At 39.3% G+C, this 18,725-nt stretch overlaps 1 protein-coding gene across 2 annotated transcripts in view; it reads left to right on the top strand.

The window, feature by feature from the left end:
• Positions 1-18,725, top strand: part of sult4a1 (sulfotransferase family 4A, member 1) — a 67,335-nt gene that overhangs the window by 32,957 nt on the left and 15,653 nt on the right. For both annotated transcript variants that reach the window (XR_005634726.1, XM_039761831.1), the window contains exons 3-4: positions 16,847-16,927; positions 18,406-18,532. Coding sequence is in view for 1 of the 2 variants with exons in the window: in XM_039761831.1 (XP_039617765.1) it covers positions 16,847-16,927; positions 18,406-18,532 (208 nt within the window). In the remaining variant the exon portion in view is untranslated. The remainder of the gene's footprint in view (positions 1-16,846; positions 16,928-18,405; positions 18,533-18,725) is intronic.

Raw genomic sequence — 18,725 nt, 5'->3', positions numbered from 1 at the left:
TAAACATAAAACCTTGCAATCTTAATTAAAGATTACCATAAAAATTGAGAGACTAAAAGAGAAGGTCCTTAAAACAAACACACAGTGATGTAATGTTATCTTTATCTTAGTACTACTTTCTTTAAATTATATGCATCTATCCTGTCTTCCACATTTGGGAGCAGCAGATGTAAAGATGATGGTGGTCTTTCTGTCTCTCTAGCTGTCTTCCTCTTTCGTCATTACAGCATGTGGTCCTCTGTTATCCACCAATTGGTCATGCATTCGTATCTCTCTGGGAGGCTGTTTTCTAAGCATTAAAATACAAGAAGTTTAACAAAAAAGAGACCATTCTGGTCACCACATTTAAGCTGATGTTGCATTAAACAACTTGTCCATTGGTGGAAATTTGACATTTTACAGAAGCTCAGTCAATCAACTAATCAATAAATAAATAAATAAATACACACACACTATGGTTTGAACAGCATTATTCATAATGGCACTCAGATTTGTGTTCATTCTCTTCTCCGCTACTACATTCAGGGGGTCCAGAGTGCATCCCTTAAAAGAGCTTGTCCATTTAATTAGCTTGTTGATTCGGTGGATCTCTCTTGAAGTGATGCTATCGGCCCAGCACACTACAAAGTAGAAAGCCACACTGGCCATCTCAGAGTTGTCGAAAACCTGGAGAATGTTACTTCCCATATTAAAATTCCTGGTCTGCCCTTTCTTATATAGTTCCTCTCTTTTACGAGACCAGTCCAGCCTGTCATTGATGTGAACATACATACGTGTAGCAGTTCAGAGGGGATCTCAGACTTGATGACTGAGTTGCTGATTTTGTCTTCAGAGCACGTCATATTACATGATTAATATTCACAGAGTATCAGTCAAATCAAATCAAATCAAATAGCCTTTTATTGTCAATTCGCTATGTATGTGCAGCACATTCAGGAGAATCGAAATACTGTTTCTCTCTCCTCTTTGTAGTACAATAAAATATAAAAAGTATAAAGTAAAACATATAAGATAAATAACATTAGAACTTGTAAAGTAGACCTGTGTACAATGTGCAATAGTCATTAGTGCAAAAGCCAATTACAGTAAAAAAAAAAAGAGAAGGTGCATTATAGAGTAGTTTATGAGATGTACAAAAAGACAGACAGCAGCAGATGTAATACTGAGTCCTTATATAATACCAGCTGAAGTAGGGTACTTGGTAGAAGGTGACTCTTGTTACGGTCCAGAGGCAGGAGGCAAGAGGGGAAGGTAATGGACAGAGTTCAGCATCCTGATAGCTTGGTGGATGAAGCTGTTAGGCAGTCTTGTGGAGCGGGCCTGGAGGCTCCGGTACCTTTTCCCTGAGAGGAGGAGGCTAAAAAAGGAGTAAAAGGGGTGGGAGGAGTCACCAGCAATGCTGATGGCTCTACGGGTGAGGCGGGTGTAGAAAATATCCTTGAGGGAGGGCAGTGGGGCACCAATGATCTTACTGGCCACATCCACTATACATTGCAGGGACTTCCTACAGGAGGCAGTGTAGCTTCCATACCACACAGAGATGCAGTTAGTGAGGATTCTCTTGATTGTGCCCCGGTAGAAAGAGCACATGATGGGGAGTGAAACTTGTGCTCTCCTCAGTTTGCATAGAAAGTAGAGGCGGGTTTGAGCTTTCTTGGCCAGTAATGTGGTGTTATCTGACCAGGAGAGGTCCTCTGAGATGTACGTCCCCAGGAACTTAGTGCTACTCACCCTTTCCACAGCTACACCATCGATGGTCAGTGGGGGGTGCTGTGAATGACCTCTCCTGAAATCGACCACAATCTCTTTGGTCTTTCCCACGTTCAGGAAGAGATTGTATTCTTTACACCACTGGACCAGTTGGCTCACCTCATTCCTGTAGTTGGCTTCGTTATTGTTGGTGATGTCATATTAGATGACTGTGTAATAACTTTCCAGCACAGTTTCACAATACCACCCATTAATCTGATAGCCAGTAATGTGCTGCCTGACAGAGACAGTTCACATGCAGTGTCTTACATGAACATCAAATCTTGACTTTTGTGGGTATTTTTTTTTTATTCTGTCCTGGTATGTAAATAATGTGACATCAGACAGATGAACCTCTCCCTATTCCTCATAGCTACATTATATGAATTTCACTTCTGGCTGAGCACTCACTGGTTGTCAGTTGTTAAACACGCAGATCCCGCCACTATGGCTTAATATAAAATCAAGCCTGTCTGATTCTGTCCGGGACAGAATCGCAGACTAATTGCTGGGTATGTCACATGACATGACTAATTGTCACGTGCACACACTACAACTGCCACAAACTCTCTGAGATTATAGAAATATAGTCTATGTGTGAAAATCGATTGAAAAATCGCCTAATGTGAGGTGGCCTTTAGGTTAACTAAGATTTGCAAGCAACTGCAGAGTTACTGTAGGAGTGTGGGGCTCCTGATAAATAGAAAGAAATTCGACACTTAATTTCAAAGGCAGGCATCCAGGATTGAGCATTGACTGCTTACAATACAATACAATACAATACAGTTTATTTTTGTATAGCCCAAAATCACACAGGAAGTGCCGCAATGGGCTTTAACAGGCCCTGCCTCTTGACAGCCCCCCAGCCTTGACTCTCTGAGAAGACAAGGAAAAACTCCCAAAAAACCTTGTAGGAAAAATGGAAGAAACCTTGAGAAAGGCAGTTCAAAGAGAGACCCCTTTCCAGGTAGGTTGGGCGTGCAGTGGGTGTCAAAAGAAGTGGGTCAATACAATACAATACACAGAACAGAACAAATCCTTAATACAGCATAATAATAAAAATTTTAGAAGTACGGAGCAGAATTTAACAGTAGATGATATCACATAATAGATTTGGATATTTTTAGAGTCCTGGAGACCTCATCCATCAAGCTGCCTCTCCATTTGGCCATTCCACGGCTGAAACGGTGCTCGGTCAGCCAATCCGATGAAAGGACCCCTTTTCCCATGATTCCTGTGATCCTCCATCAGGGATGACTTTACCATAGGCAGGCAAACAACTTGGCAGGTGGGCCGTGGCACCAATTGCCACATTTGAGTACCGAGAAAGAAACAGAATAGGTGAGGGTTAGTATTCAAATTATAACAATCATGTTACTTATGTTTTAGTGCTAATGACTAACAACAGAGATGCAGTCTGTACAGTTAATCAGCAGCTCTAGTCAGGATATGCTAAACTGAAGTAGTGAGTCTTCAGCCGGGATTTAAAGGCTGAGACCGAAGGGGCATCTCTTATAGAAGCAGGAAGACCATTCCACAGTTTAGGGGCCCTGTAACTAAAAGCTCGACCTCCCACTGTTATTTTATTAATCCTTGGAATCCTAAGCAGACCGGCATCTTGAGATCTTAATGTGCTCAGGTTTGTAAGTCATGATAAGTTCAGACAAGTAAGCGGACCTTGGCCATTTAATGCTTTATATGTTAAAAGGAGGATTTTGAAATCTGCCCTAAACTTAACTGGGAGCCAGTGTAAGATTTAAGAACTGGAGTTATGTGTTCATATTTTCTTGTTCTTGTAATAATTCTTGCAGCGCATTTTGGATTAACTGGAGGCTGTATAAGAACAGTTTGAACAGCCAGTGAACACCGCATTGCAGTAGTCAATCCTACTAGAGATAAATGCATGAATTAATTTCTCAATCCTGTTTATTTAGAAAGCACCTTAATTTCCTAACATTTTTAAGATGGAAAAACATGTTTTGGACAACTTTGTAATATGTGCTTTAAATGACATGCTAGAGTCAAAGATAACTCCTAGATTGCGGGCTGATTCAGTAAAATTAATTGGGATTCCAACTGAGTTAAATGATGACAAAATATTACTGTGATCAGCGTCATTCCCTCCAACAATTAACATCTCTGTTTTATCTGTATTTAAAGACAAGTAGTTCTCATTCATCCATTCCTTTAATTCACTAACACAACTAATTAAAGACAACATCGGAGAAACTTCATTTGATTTAAATGAAAGGTATAACTGGGTGTCATCTGCATATGAGTGAAAATTAACATTATGTTTCCTAATGAGAGATCCCAGTGGAAGCATGTAAAGTGAAAACAGTAAAGGTCCCAGTACTGAGCCCTGCGGACACCATATTGAACTTCTGTGTATAATGATGGAGTACTGTCAGCACATTTCTGTACATTGGAATCGATTTGATAAATAAGAACTAAACCAAGCGAGCACGGGCCTGTAAGCCCAACATCGTTTTCTAGCCTGTGCAGTAAAATAGAATGGTCAATGGTGTCAAATGCTGCACTTAAGTCCAACAACATAATTACAGTGGAGTTTCCTTCATCAGAGGATATCAGAATGTCATTTACAACCCGTGTTAGTGCCGTTTCTGTACTATGACCAGTGCAAAAGCCAGACTGGAATTTCTCAAATAAATTGTAATGCGTAAGGTGTGACTGAAGCTGACTGGCGACTACTTTTCTAGTATTTTAGAGAGAAATGGTAAATTTGAAATAGGCCTATAATTATTTAGTATGTGTGGGTCTAGGTCTGACTTTTTAAGTAAAGGTTTAATGACTGACACTTTTAGTGCATCAGGTATTGTGCCATGCAGTAATGAACTATTGATAACGGTTAGAATAGGTGCTGCAAGAACATCCATTGCACTTTTACTAGTTTTGTTGGCACTGGATCTAGGGAACAAGTAGTGGGCTTCATTTTAGTAATTAAAGTTAAGACTTCCTGGTGAGTTACAGGATTAAAATTACTAAAGTGCTGAATGCAATGTGGCAGGGTCTGCTAAGCTAGTATTTGGTTTGTACTGTGATGCTGAGATCTGGGATCTTATATTTTTAATTTTCTCATTGAAGAAGTTCATAAAGTCTGTACTGCTAATATCTGTTGGTATTTTGCACTGTTGATCTGAATTCCATTTGTTAATTTAGCCACTGTTCTAAACAGTACCCGAGGATTTTTATTATTGCTATCTATTAATGTAGAATAGTATTCTGAGCGAGCTTTAAAGAGGGCTTTTTTATATTTATTTACACTCTCTGTCCATGCAATTTGAAAGACATGTAGCTTTGTTGTTCTCCATCTGCTCCAGTTTTCGACACTCTAATTTAAGAGCTCGAGTATTTTCATTAAACCAGGGAGAGTTTCTATGTGCTTCACTTTTGTTTTAAGGGGAGCCACTGTGTCCAGAGCATCTCTCAAGGTCACATTATAATGTGATGTTAGCTGATCTAAATTGTTTTCCACGTTTACATTTGATGTTAACTGATCTAAATGGTTTTCCACAATTACACTCGACTTACTCAAGGTATCTATAAATTTTGAAGCAGAATTACAATCTAGATGTCGCACTGTCTTTGTTTTAATCTGTGAGTCCATTGGCATGGGCAGAACTAAATCAAATGTAATTAAGAAGTGATCGGAAATAACTTCATTTAATAGAGTAATATTTAAATTTAGAATTTCAACTTTGTACGTTATAATTAAATCTAATGTGTGGTTATGATTATGAGTTGGACCTTTGACAATCTGACAAAATCCTACTGAATTTAACAAATAAGTAAAACATTTGCTAAAAGTGTCAGTTTCCACATCAATGTGTACGTACATTAAAATACCCCATCAGAACTACGTGATCATAATTTATAGCCAAATCAGATAAATTTACCACACCCTACACATCAACAATAAAACTTACCACAACCAATGTACTCTAACACCCTGGAGGTTCCCGTGTAGCTGTTTTCAAGTGTACAGTAGTTATCCAAGCTGAATTGATGTCTATGCTTTTGCAAGGAAAAGATAATGATCCATTCAGGCTGCAGGATGGAGTATTTAGTCTGAATTAATGTTTGCTTACAGTATGTTATGAACCTTGGTCATGCCACTTTAGGCATTCATTTTTCAGTTTTCATATTTTTATTTAGATAGTGATACTGTTGTGCTGTCACATTATAAATGTTTTTTGTTAATATTGTTGCCAGTATTATTGTTAGCTATGACATTTGTTCCTGGGCATGTGATCAGGTGGCATTAGCCATGATGTCATCACTGAAAACATACTTAGGAGAACGCTTCTGGAATGCTTGTTATCTGTGCATTGGATGGACTAAAAAAATGAATCAATGAACCTTTGAAGCAAAGCTTAACATAAGAGGAAATTATTTACGATTAATTAAAGGACGTTTTACAACTTAACCCTGTACCACCTGAGGGGAGATTATCATAATAAAGCCTTATTATCCAGTAAATTAAGGAAGGATAGTAATTTTTTCATTAAAACATTACATAACTTCTCAAGTGTAATAGAATTTGTATTTGTACTAAATTTAAACATCCCTTTACTCAAAAACTGATGCCAAAATAGCAAAATAAAAATGGCAGACACGGATTTTTCCACATTTTTGTTATAAATTACAGTATATTTCAAGTTCAAGCAATGCCAGGTCAGTTTCTTTTCCTTTGAGGTTCTCAGACATGACAATCGTTCCTGTGAAAAGTTTCATGTTGATAATACAAAGAAATAAGTAGTTACAGCATTTGGCACCATGGGCTTCCCTCCCATCTTCAGAACCTTTCCAGGCAGGGATGCCCAGAATATAAATATAAATAACTAGGGGCTCTGCCCCCTGCCTGCTTCGCTTGCCAACCCCCATGCGGGTGCTACGTACTAGCCCCTTCGCGGCTCTGCTGCTCGCGTATGGGGAAGCAGATGTACAATTTAAATAGATTGTTATTTTTATGGGAATTGTTACATATGCAAAATAGAACTGTTTTACATTACAGCGATTAATTAACCATATTTAAAAATAGTAAAATGTAATAAATTGAAAGAAGATTATGTTTCATGTTGCATTAGAGCTATTAATTGTGTTATACATTTTCGTTCTGTTTGGCTTTGAAATTAACACACAAATACTTTTTAAACTTAAGCTTTTACTGTAAAACTTCAGTAAAAACAATATTTGGAATTAACTTTTCATCAATATCGTATTAAATTTTGATTCCGTGTTTGAAGTTACATCATGACAACACAACGTATAACTGCCCGTGAGTGAATATTGTTTCTTTCTCTCTAATAAATAAATCGACTTTTTCAAATGTTTGTCCCTATGATTTGTCAATTGTCTTAGCAAAAGATATTCTAACGGGAAACTGTTAACGTTTTAATATGAATGGCATATCAAGATTTCCTTTGGTGTCTAATGTTATCCGTGGAAGATATACTACATTATCTTTCTTGTTGCCTGTTAAAATTTTACATTTCAGAATTGTTCAACCAATTTTGAACAGAACTAATCTTGTCCTATTGCATAGCCCATCACTCATACATAAATTATGCAATAACATTACGATACATCCTTCTTTCAACAGTAATTCGACTGGTGGAAGACGTTAACGGTGTTAACGGTTGTAGATATTCTACGGGATATTGTAAGCTGATGTTTTCATCTTCCGTACAATCACCATCAACTGTTTCAGCATAGTCTATTGTTATGCACTTAGCCAATTTGCAGTGTAACCAATTGACAATTTTCACGTTAGTTTGTTTGACTTCAGTGCTAGGATTGTCCATGTACTCATTTCTTCTGTTGATAACCCTTCGGGATGAAATTCTTCAATAAGGTTTGTACATAATAAGTCTTCTTTTATTGGGAACTTCAAGCGAGGAAAATGTAAAAATTCATAAGAGCTGTTAGCACAGGAACTATGTCTAACAAAAGCATTCACATGAATGAGTGCTGAGAGGACCATTGGCGTGGGCTGTTAACCGTAAATGATTGAGAGGAGAGTGAGACTTGAAAAAATCTCTTGGCGATAGTCTCATCTCGTCTCAATTTTTTTTTTTATAATAGAGACATGTTATTGTATATACACACACACACACACACACACACACACACATATGCACACACACACACACACACACACACAAAAAAAAGCCCATATCATTGTTTATTTTGCCACACTCTCCTTTTTTTAAACATGGGCACATTATATATATCGTTGGAAATGTCTCATTTGCAGCTATAAAATGGTATAAAGCTTGCACCACCAACCTGAAAACACCAGCTGCTTGGTGCCAGACTCGGGTGCCCACCTGTTTTTTATGGTGAATATTTTGCAAACGCTGTGTTGATGGATTATGTTGGAGTTCTTAAGGCTGCTTCATCACACGTACATGTGTTTAGGATTGTTTTAATGAGGAGAATCTGCTGTAAGAGCTGATATGTTAATTGTATATTTTTGCTGTTGCTTTGTGGAGTTATATGTGAGAGACATGCTGGGTGATAGTTTTTCTGATATTTCGTACATGGTTGCTGTTTGCTCGGTCAGAGCAAGGGTTCAAGGTTAAAATCTGCTGGTTGAAACCATTTGATTGATGTATATCAATTGGGTAATCATCCATCCATCCTTCATCCAACCCGCTATATACTAACTACAGGGTCATGGGGTCTGCTGGAGCCAATCCCAGCCAACACAGGGCGCAAGGCAGGAAACAAACCCTGGGCAGGGAGCCAGTACACTGCAGGGCACACACACATACACCAAGCACACACTAGGGACAATTTAGGATCGCCAATCCACCTAACCTGCATGTCTTTGGACTGTGGGAGGAAACCCACGCAGACACGGGGAGAACATGCAAACTCCATGCAGGAAGGACCCTGGAAGTGAACCTTGGTCTCCTAACTGCAAGGCAGTAGTGCTACCCACTGCACCACCGTGCCGTCCTTGGGTAATCATTGTACATAAAAATCACTAGGCTTGTTTTCATTTTTTTGGTTGATGGTATATGACACAGCACATGTATGATTTCATGCCAGATTAAAAATCAACTGTACATACTGTAACAATGTGATCACTATGAGTGTGCAGTAGGCACCCGTGGCTTTCAAATGAGGTGTAGTTTGTGTCTGCGGGTGACGTAGTTCGTCTGTATGATGCAGTGAAAGGTGTTTTAAAAACATTTTTTGAATCCTTGTTGGCCCAGTAACAACAATTTTTAGTTTCGGTTTAGCGTTTTTAGTTTTGACGATTCAGTATTTCAGACTCTGGCAACTTTAAAGTCTGTTCTATCATCTGTTTCTTTTTGAAAACATTTATTTTTCTGTCTTGCATTCTTGTAATTTTACTCTTCAGGAGCACCTTGCCAGCAAACAGCTTAGAACAGCTTTTCACACTGCATGAATGCTTTGAATTCCAATTTCTAAATTACTGCAGAGGCAGTGAATTGCAGTAGGTGGCTGTCTGAAGCCAAATTCTGTTTCCCTTTTTGTGGTGTCCAATATTCACAAGCATGGAAAAATGAAAATGAGCTGAGATGAGCCAGTAAAGTGAGTTACCAGTAAAATAGTGGTGACAATGCCCATATGGAACATTGAATCCCAAAAGAGAGAATGACTTGTCATAAGGTGAAGGCTCTTACTCCTTTACTCCATCAAGGTACCTCTGCCACCTCATAAATTGTAGAAACCAACCAGACCTCAGTAAGTTCAGGCAATAAAAATATGAACTACAATTTCAATATTAACCCTAAAGTCTACTTGCGACTTCACTCCACCCCTCGGCTTCAGAGACTACTTTAAGTACCTCCACCTTCATATCTTGATACCACACAATAGCCACTCAGTTGTAGACTCTGACCTTCTAGATCTTGGCATCTATTCTTTTAATTTGGGAGCTTTTGCCAGAATCATCTTAAGGCATTAGACTAAATGTATTCATTGAAAGGAGAGGACGTTTAAATCTCATCCTAGGGCTATCTGTGGTTTGAGCCCGGAAATCACTTCCAGAGCCAGAGTAATTCCTGCAAGAGCTAAATGGCCTTGTAACTCCCTAGCAAGGTTATTATAGTTAACGAAAACTAAAATCAAAACTGAAACTATTATTAAAAAAACATTTCCATGAACTGAAATAAAATAATTAACAAAACCGAAATGAAAAACTAAAACTAAACAAAACTATTAAAGTAGCTGGAATAAACTGAAATAAAATAATAATTTACTAAATAATTTTAGTTTTCGTTTTTGAATGAATATTCTTGCTGTTTGTTTTTAACTCTTATAACTTTTAACTCTAAAACTGAAAGTCATCCACCACGAGCCGCCCGCATATATTCATCTAGTGAATGGCGGCTGGTGAAGGGGGGCGGGCATTCACACAGCATTTGCGGTGACAGAGCAAGTTGAATACGTGGGTAAAGCGTGTGGAATCGAAAGCGATTTACGTACCGCTTTTCTTTGCACTTGTTGTATATTAAAAATGTAATTCAAATGCTTGACACTGGACTGTGGTGTTCAACAAAAACTTTACCGTATGGAGTTTATTTCTCAGGCGCCTGCTTTTTGTTGACAGTAATTCACCTGCCACTTCGCATACGAAGTATAGAGAAAGTATAATCATGAAAAAAAATTGACCTCGATATTTTGATGAATCTTGATGTTTTAGACCTCCCCAAGTCCGAAACTTTTTTGGAATTATTTCTCTGTGTATGTGTAAACACGATAACTCAAAAACGCAACTAGATAAATGGATGAAATTTGGCATGTGGTCGTTACACCAAAATTGTACATCTGTATTAACAATTGGGCCAAATCCATCAACCAGAAGTTGTACTTTACCTGAACACATACTCGGGTATTTTTTTTTTTGATTCATGAAGCTGCAGAGTCCGATTTAATCAACTTTACTTTTATAATAATTGTTCAATATATTATTAATTTGTTTTAATTTGTTGTTGATGGCTCTTTAATGTACATAATATAAAAATATAATCATTGTCTTGCTGTTTACTCCTCAAATATCTATCCCTATATCTGAGTGCAGGAGAAAGTCGAGGGTAGACCATTCCTGATTTTTAAAAATAAAATGGCACTGATCGAGAGACTGACTAGGTTGTCATACAAGATCAGTATATTGTTGCTGACCATTCAGTTTTGCTATAAACACATCGTTTAACAATGCAGAGATACAAACCCTGTAAAATTCCTGATTTGGCAATGTCTCTACTGAACTACAGGTAAGTACTGTCTCAAAAAATTGTTTGTGCCTGAGATGGAATCAGAGATCAATATGGCTGGTAGAAAATAACAAAGCCCAGTATTTGAGATTTTTGAATGCACTGTTGAAGGCATTTATTATAAGCACTTAGTCGTTGGAGCAGGATATGTTGTGTGCTGTAGACATTTAGAGTAAAAAACCCTCACACCTTAAAATTCACCCAGATTTCATTACAAATTGGCCCATTCTGGGCAATAAAAGGAAAAGAAAAATGTGCCAACAGTCAGCCCATGAAGATTTGTTCAGCACAAATGACATAGAAAATATTTAAAAAATTATATAGTAGTGTAAAATAGTTCATATTCAGTATCTGGTTTTGATTATGCTTGTTTTTTTTAGACAAAAACAAAATCAAATAGTAAACTGTGTTGTGTAGTGTAGTAAGCTTCCACTAACATTAAACTCATATTATATCCAAACTCATTAAGTGCACAGTTCTGTCTCATTGTGACACAAAAACTAAACTAAAACTAAACTAGTAGCTCTTTAACCATATTATAATTTCTAAAACTAAAACTGAAACTAATATATATACAAATAAAATAGAAATGTCTTTTTAAAATAAAAACTAAACTAAAACTAAAAATACATGATGAAGGAAAACTAAAACTAAACTGAATTTCCAAGAAAGGTCAGAAAAAATATAGAAATACAAACTAATATAAAAAGGCAAAACTATAATAATCTTGCTCCCTAGTATTGTAATCTGAGCCTTCAAAAGACCATATCTCCATGGCAACATCTGAGCTTCTCTGCTTTCTTAGCAGGGCACTCTAGCAAACTACACACTGCCACCTACTGTCACCTTAGAGATATAGTTGTGTGCCAGTTATCATCAGCCACAATCTCTCTCAATCTCTCTCTTCATTGCTGAGAATAAAAGGGCCTGCAGTACACCAGTCTGGGTTTCTCCCTCAGTCAGAAATCCCTGTTTTGATGTATTCTGCTGTGTGCTTCTTAGATGGCATTATGCTGATAGGATTGAAATCCTACCAAATTGAGTAAACATTGAATAGAACAGATTGACTTTTATGCTGTAAATGTGAACCCTATGTAGTTGTATTAACAACCAAGGGTTGGACCGTAGAGAGACTCAATCATCAGACAACTGAAAACAACATTTAAAATGCATCTACCAGAAACCCATTTCAGCAGTTAGTATGACTCCAACCATACATTATCTACCAATTATCCGAGGTCGGGTCACAGGGGCAGTAGCATAAGCAGGTAAGACCTCCCTTTCCCCGGCCACCTCCTCCAGCTCCTCTTGGAGGACCCCAAGGCGTTCCTAGGCCAGCAGGGAGATATAATCGCTCCAGCATGTCCTGGGTCTGCCCCGTGGCCTTCTCCCAGTGAGGCATGCCTGGAACGCCCCCCAAGGGAGGCATCCAGGGGGCATCCTGACCAGATGCCCGAACCACCTCAACTGACTCCTATGAATGCGGATGAGCAGCGACTTTATTCTGAGTCTCTCCCGGATTACTGAACACCTCACCCTATCTCTAAAGGGAAAGTCCAGCCACCCTGTGGAGAAAACTTATTTCGGCCGCTTGTATCCGTGATCTTGCTCTTTCGGTCACTACAAAAAGCTCGTGGCCATAGGTGAGGGCTTCCCTTAATCGTGAACAAGACCCTGAGATACTTGAACTCCTCCATCTAAGTCCCAGAGAGCATTCCACCCTTTTCCAGCTGAGAACCATGGCCTTGGATTTAGAGGAGCTGACTCTTATCCCCGCCGCTTCACACTCGGCTGCGAACCACTCCAGTGAGAGCTGGAGGTCACTGTCCGATGAAGCCAACAGAACCACATCATCTTCAAATAGACACGAGATTCTGAGGTCACCGAAACAGACCCCTTCTGCTCCTTGGCTGCACCTAGAAATTCTGTCCATAAAACTTAAGAACAGAATCGATGACAAAGGGCAGCCCTGGCGGAGTCCAACCTCAACAGGAAACGAGTCCGACTTATTACCGGCAATGCGGACCAAGCTCCTGCTCCTCCTGTACAGGGACTGAATGGCTCGTAACAACGAGCCTTGTACCCCATACTCTTGGAGCACACCTCACAGGATGCTTCGAGGGACATGGTTGAATGCCTTTTCCAAATCCACAAAGCACATGTGGACTGGTTGGACAAACTCCCATGCCCCATCCAGGATCCTGGCCAGGATGTAGAGCTGGTCCAATGTTCCACAGCCGGGACAGAATCCGCATTGTTCCTCTTGAATCCAAGATTTGACCATTGACCAAACTCTCTTCTCCATCACCCCTGAATAGACCTTACCGGGGAGGCTGAGGAGTGTGATCCCCCTATAGTTAGAGCAGATCCTCCGGTCACCCTTCTTAAAAAGGGGGACCAACACCCCGGTTTGCCAGTCCAGAGGCACTGCCCCCGATGTCCATGCAATGCTGCAGAGATGTGTCAACCAGGACAGCCACACAACATCCAGAGCCTTGAGGAACCCAGGGTGAACCTTGTCCACCCCAGTAGCCCCGCCACCTCTGAGCTTTTTAACTACCTCGGCCCCTGATATCGACGGGCCCACCCCGGAGTCCTCTAGCTCTGCTTCTTCTAAGGAAGACTTGCTGGTGGGATTGAGAGGATCCTCGAGGTATTCCTTCCACTGGTCAATAACGTCTGCAGTTGAAGTCAGCAGGGCCCCATCTCCACTGTACACAGTGTTGGTGGAGCACCGCTTTGCCCTCCTGAGGCACCTGACGGTTCAACAGAACCTTCTCTGTGCCGACCGAAAGTCGTTTTCCATGGCTTTCCCAAACTCCTCCCATGCCTGAGTTTTTGCCTCTGCAACAGCCAGTGCCACCACATGCTTGGCCTGCTGGTACCCTTCAGCTGCCTCTGGAGTCCCACTGGTCAACCAGACCCGATAGGACTCTTTCTTCAACTTGGCGGCCTCTCGAACCTTAGGTGTCCACCACCAGGTTTGTGGATTGCCACCTCAAGAGGCACCGACAACCTTTCAACGACAGCTCTGTTCTGCTGCTTCAACAATGAAGGCTCGGAACATGACCCATTCAGACTTAATGTCCTTCGCCTCCCTTGGAATGAGGTTGAAGTTCTGCCGGAGGTGGCAGTTAAAGATCTTTCTGACCGGTTCCTCCGCCAGACATTCCCAGCAGACCCTTTTTATACGTTTGGCTCTGCCTGGTCTGCCAGCCTCTCCTGCCATCTGATCCAACTTATTAGCAGGTGGTGATGACTCATTAGTTAGTTAGTATGACTCATTATACAAAAAATAAAAACTCCACAGTGTCTTCAAAGCAAACAGCTCACACAAAAAATTAGTTTTTAAAACACAAAAAAGAAATAAAGTTCCTGTATATAACACAGCTCGTAAGGCTTAAGTGTCCAGGTTACATTTCTTAAAGCTTCTATTTGTTATTACATACACCATGACTTATGTTTGACCTACGTACATAACGTATATGACAGTCAGAAGACTATATGCCCTTAATGCTTATCTGTCTAAGAGTTCATGTTTCTTTCTGGCTGTCTTACTTCCACCTGAGCGCATTCTATTGTCTATATACAGAAATATAGCAGAACATTCTATTAACTTGTTAGCTTACAGTGCATCCGGAAAGTATTCACAACGGATCACTTTTTCCACATTTTGTTATGTTACAGCCTTATTCCAAAATTGATTAAATTCATTTTTTTCCTCATAATTCTACACACAATACCCCATAATGACAACGTGAAAAAAGTTTACTTAAGATTTTTGCAAATTTATTAAAAATAAAAAAACTGAGAAATCACATGTACATAAGTATTCACAGCCTTTGCTCAATACTTTGTTGATGCCCCTTTGGCAGCAATTACAGTCTCAAGTCTTTTTGAATATGATGCCACAAGCTTGGCACACCTATCCTTGGCCAGTTTTGCCCATTCCTCATTGCAGCACCTCTCAAGCTCCAGCAGTTTGCATGGGAAACGTCGGTGCACAACCATTTTAAGATCTCTCCAGAGATGTTCAATTGGATTCAAGTGTGGTCTCTGGCTGGGCCACTCAAAGACATTCACAGAGTTGTCCTGAAGCCACTCCTTTGATATCTTGGCTGTGTGCTTAGGGTCGTTGTCCTGCTGAAAGATGAACCGTCGCCCCAGTCTGAGGTCAAAAGTGCTCTGGAGCAGGTTTTCATCCAGGATGTCTCTGTACATCACTGCAGTAATCTTTCCCTTTATCCTGACTAGTCTCACAGTTCCTGCTGCTGAAAAACATCCCCACAGCATGATGCTGCCACCACCATGCTTCACTGTAGGGATGGTATTGGCCTGGTGATGAGTGGTGCCTGGTTTCCTCCAAACGTGACGCCTGGTATTCACACCAATGAGTTCAATCTTTGTCTCATCAGACCAGAGAATTTTGTTTCTCATGGTCTGAGAGTCCTTCAGGTGCCTTTTGGCAAACTCCAGGCGGGCTGCCATGTGCCTTTTATTAAGGAGTGGCTTCCGTCTGGCCACTCTACCATACAGGACTGATTGGTGGATTGCTGCAGAGATGGTTGTCCTTCTGGAAGGTTCTCCTCTCTCCACAGAAGACCTCTGGAGCTCTGACAGAGTGACCATCATCTTCTTGGTCACCTCCCTGACTAAGGCCCTTCTCCCCCGATCACTCAGTTTAGATGGCCAGCCAGCTCTAGGAAGAGTTCTGGTGGTTTTGAACTTCTTCCACTTACAGATGATGGAGGCCACTGTGCTCATTGGGACCTTCAAAGCAGCAGAAATATTTCTGTAACCTTGCCCAGATTTGTGCCTCGAGACAATCCTGTCTCAGAGGTCTACAGACAATTCTTTTGACTTCATGCTTGGTTTGTGCTCTGACATGAACTGTCAACTGTGGGACCTTATATAGACAAGTGTGTGCCTTTCCAAATCATGTCCAATCAACTGAATTTACCACAGGTGGACTCCAATTAAGCTGCAGAAACATCTCAAGGATGATCAGGGGAAACAGGATGCACCTGAGATCAATTTTGAGCTTCATGGCAAAGGCTGTGAATACTTATGTACATGTGTTTTTTTATTTTTAATAAATTTGCAAAAACCACAAGTAAACTTTTTTCATGTTGTCATTATGGGGTGTTGTGTGTAGAATTCTGAGGAAAAAAAATAAATTCAATCCATTTTGGAATAAGGCTGTAACATAACAAAATGTGGAAAAAGTGATGCGCTGTGAATACTTTCCGAATGCACTTCATGTGGGTAAACAGAATCTTCCATTATCTATGTGAAACCTATATTCTATTTAAATTAAGCATAAACCGTGGTAAATTTACCATTAACATTAACTTAAGAGGTTTGGCTTTTAAAATATTTTTAACGTTTGGATGTTCTTTATAACTTGATCATCTTTTATAGTGATGGCATCAAGATGTCACATACCACACATAACAGTGCGATGTAAAGGTGGCTCCAAAATGGTGGCACCCATGCTGGAAACACATGAAACAGAATTGCAGTGATGTCACTAAAATAATGGTGGAATATGTAAATAATAATAAAAAATAAAGACAAATCAAATGCAAAGTGAAATAAATGCATTCGTGACAGACAGAACCTAGTTCTAGTTGAATTTCTTCTCAGTTTGCTTAATGTCAACTCTAGACGCTTTCAAAATCTTCTGAAAATTGGCCTGTGACACAAAAGCAGCTAAGACAGTCCAGTAATAAGAGTGTACTTAACCATAAAAATGGCAGTAATAAATAGTGGATAAAATTCTACAAGCTATTTATTTATTTATCTATTTCCTTTTAACTTTCCAGGAGCTGACTTCACCTCGTTTAATAAAGAGCCACTTGCCGTATCGGTTTCTCCCAACAGCCATGCACAACGGGGAATCCAAGGTAAGTCTGTCCACTTTTAAACATGCTTTGTCCTGGGCAGGTCACAGGGAAGGGAAGTCATCAGCAAGAATACATTTTCTTACTTTGTCTTCTCATTCTTCTTCCTATTAATCTTTTCTAAATCCCCATTATCTTTGTGTTATATGAATTACTTATGAATGCTTTGATATCACTTCAATTTTTTAAGTTTCTGGTGCATCCTGAATTACTGGTACAAGAAAACCCGCACATTTACATACCATTTGACTTGCCTTGATGTCTGGTTGTGCAAGACAGCAACTTCTTGGGGGTTCCCTCCTATTTTTGGCCCCCTAGACCCAAAAAACCTCATCTCATATTAGAGCATATTTGGACCATATTTTGTGCAGGAAATTCCTCCATTATGATAAATAGTAAAACGATAGATGCTGTCAGAAAAAATGAGAAGGAAGTTGTGCATGCCACATAAACTGATCCCAGAGGTTCACCTGCTAAAGGGATACAATCAGTCAAAGTTACTCATTTTCACCAAACAAGAAAATGGGGATCACTAATAGGAGCATGCGGAGTGCCATTTTATGCTTTTTCGAGGTTGCTGAACACAATATTTTTAATATTAGATTTTTTGCTGGTTGTTCTACCAATCTTATACCCACTATCAAAAGGTTAAAATGATAAATTTCAAACATGAGCATTTTAGATTATTTCAATTTTGATAAACAAATATATGTTTTTTATTTTATTTTATTTTTCCTTTACTAGGGATCTAGCCCTCGATTGACCTCTGTCAGAGGTTGAAAATGACACATTTCTATTATAATCAATAATATTTAGACATTAAACATTTAAATTGAAGCATATGTTTTAATATTTCAAATATCTGAAAAAGCTATTCTTATTTATTTTGTACTTCTGTATATGAAGTAAATCATATTTCTTTTGAACACTCTGACGTAGAGTGACTTACACTAATTCAGACTTTTTTCAATGGTGAAGCGGTGGGAGATTAAACTTGTCACCCCAAATTGCAATACACAACTCAAGAGACAACATGGCTGTGCCCTGAGCATCTTGGTGTATTGACAAATGTAGTGAGATAAATCTTTGATTACAGTAAAACATGAAACGCAGTGGGTGGAATTCTCTGATTTATTGGTTAAAAGGCAACCATCGCAGCACATATGGTGCTCTTTCTCTTTCTATAGATCACACTATAAATTTCAGCTCTTTGCCTTTAAAAACAAAGCTGAGCATAAAGAGCAAACAAACAAGCAAACTAACAAGTAGAAAGAAGATTAGATACAGAAATTGCTGTTTCAGAGATTCACCTGTCCTTTCTACATTCTCAAAAAGATAAAGAGAAGATAAGGAAAATACTTGAAAAAATAGTTGGGAAAGTTGAACTCCTAACCAATATACTGACTCTAAAAGAACATACAAAATAACCACAAATACTTTCCCTGTTTGTTTTCCAGTTATTTTTTAATTTTTTTTTACAGGTGATATATATGGCTAGGAATCCCAAAGACCTTGTGGTCTCTTATTACCAGTTTCATCGCTCTTTGCGGACGATGAGTTATAGAGGAACATTTCAGGAATTCTGCAGGAGGTTTATGAATGACAAGTGTAAGTGAGATTATACACCTTTTATTACTAGGTATGCATTGCATTTGTAACTAATTATTTACATGACCGCAATATCTCAGTTCAGTCCATGGATGGATGGTCTTCTATGTCGAGTTCTTGTGGGTTTGTTTTGGTGAGTAAAGGCTCCTTCATGGACATGCGTGAATGTGACTTATGATGGACTGGCATTCAG

The sequence above is a fragment of the Polypterus senegalus genome, chromosome 8 (genome assembly GCF_016835505.1).
Source record: "Polypterus senegalus isolate Bchr_013 chromosome 8, ASM1683550v1, whole genome shotgun sequence".
Taxonomy (NCBI): Eukaryota; Metazoa; Chordata; class Cladistia; order Polypteriformes; family Polypteridae; genus Polypterus; species Polypterus senegalus.
The sequence above is the reverse complement of the archived record's forward strand: the minus strand, read 5'-3'. Positions and strand labels throughout refer to the sequence as shown.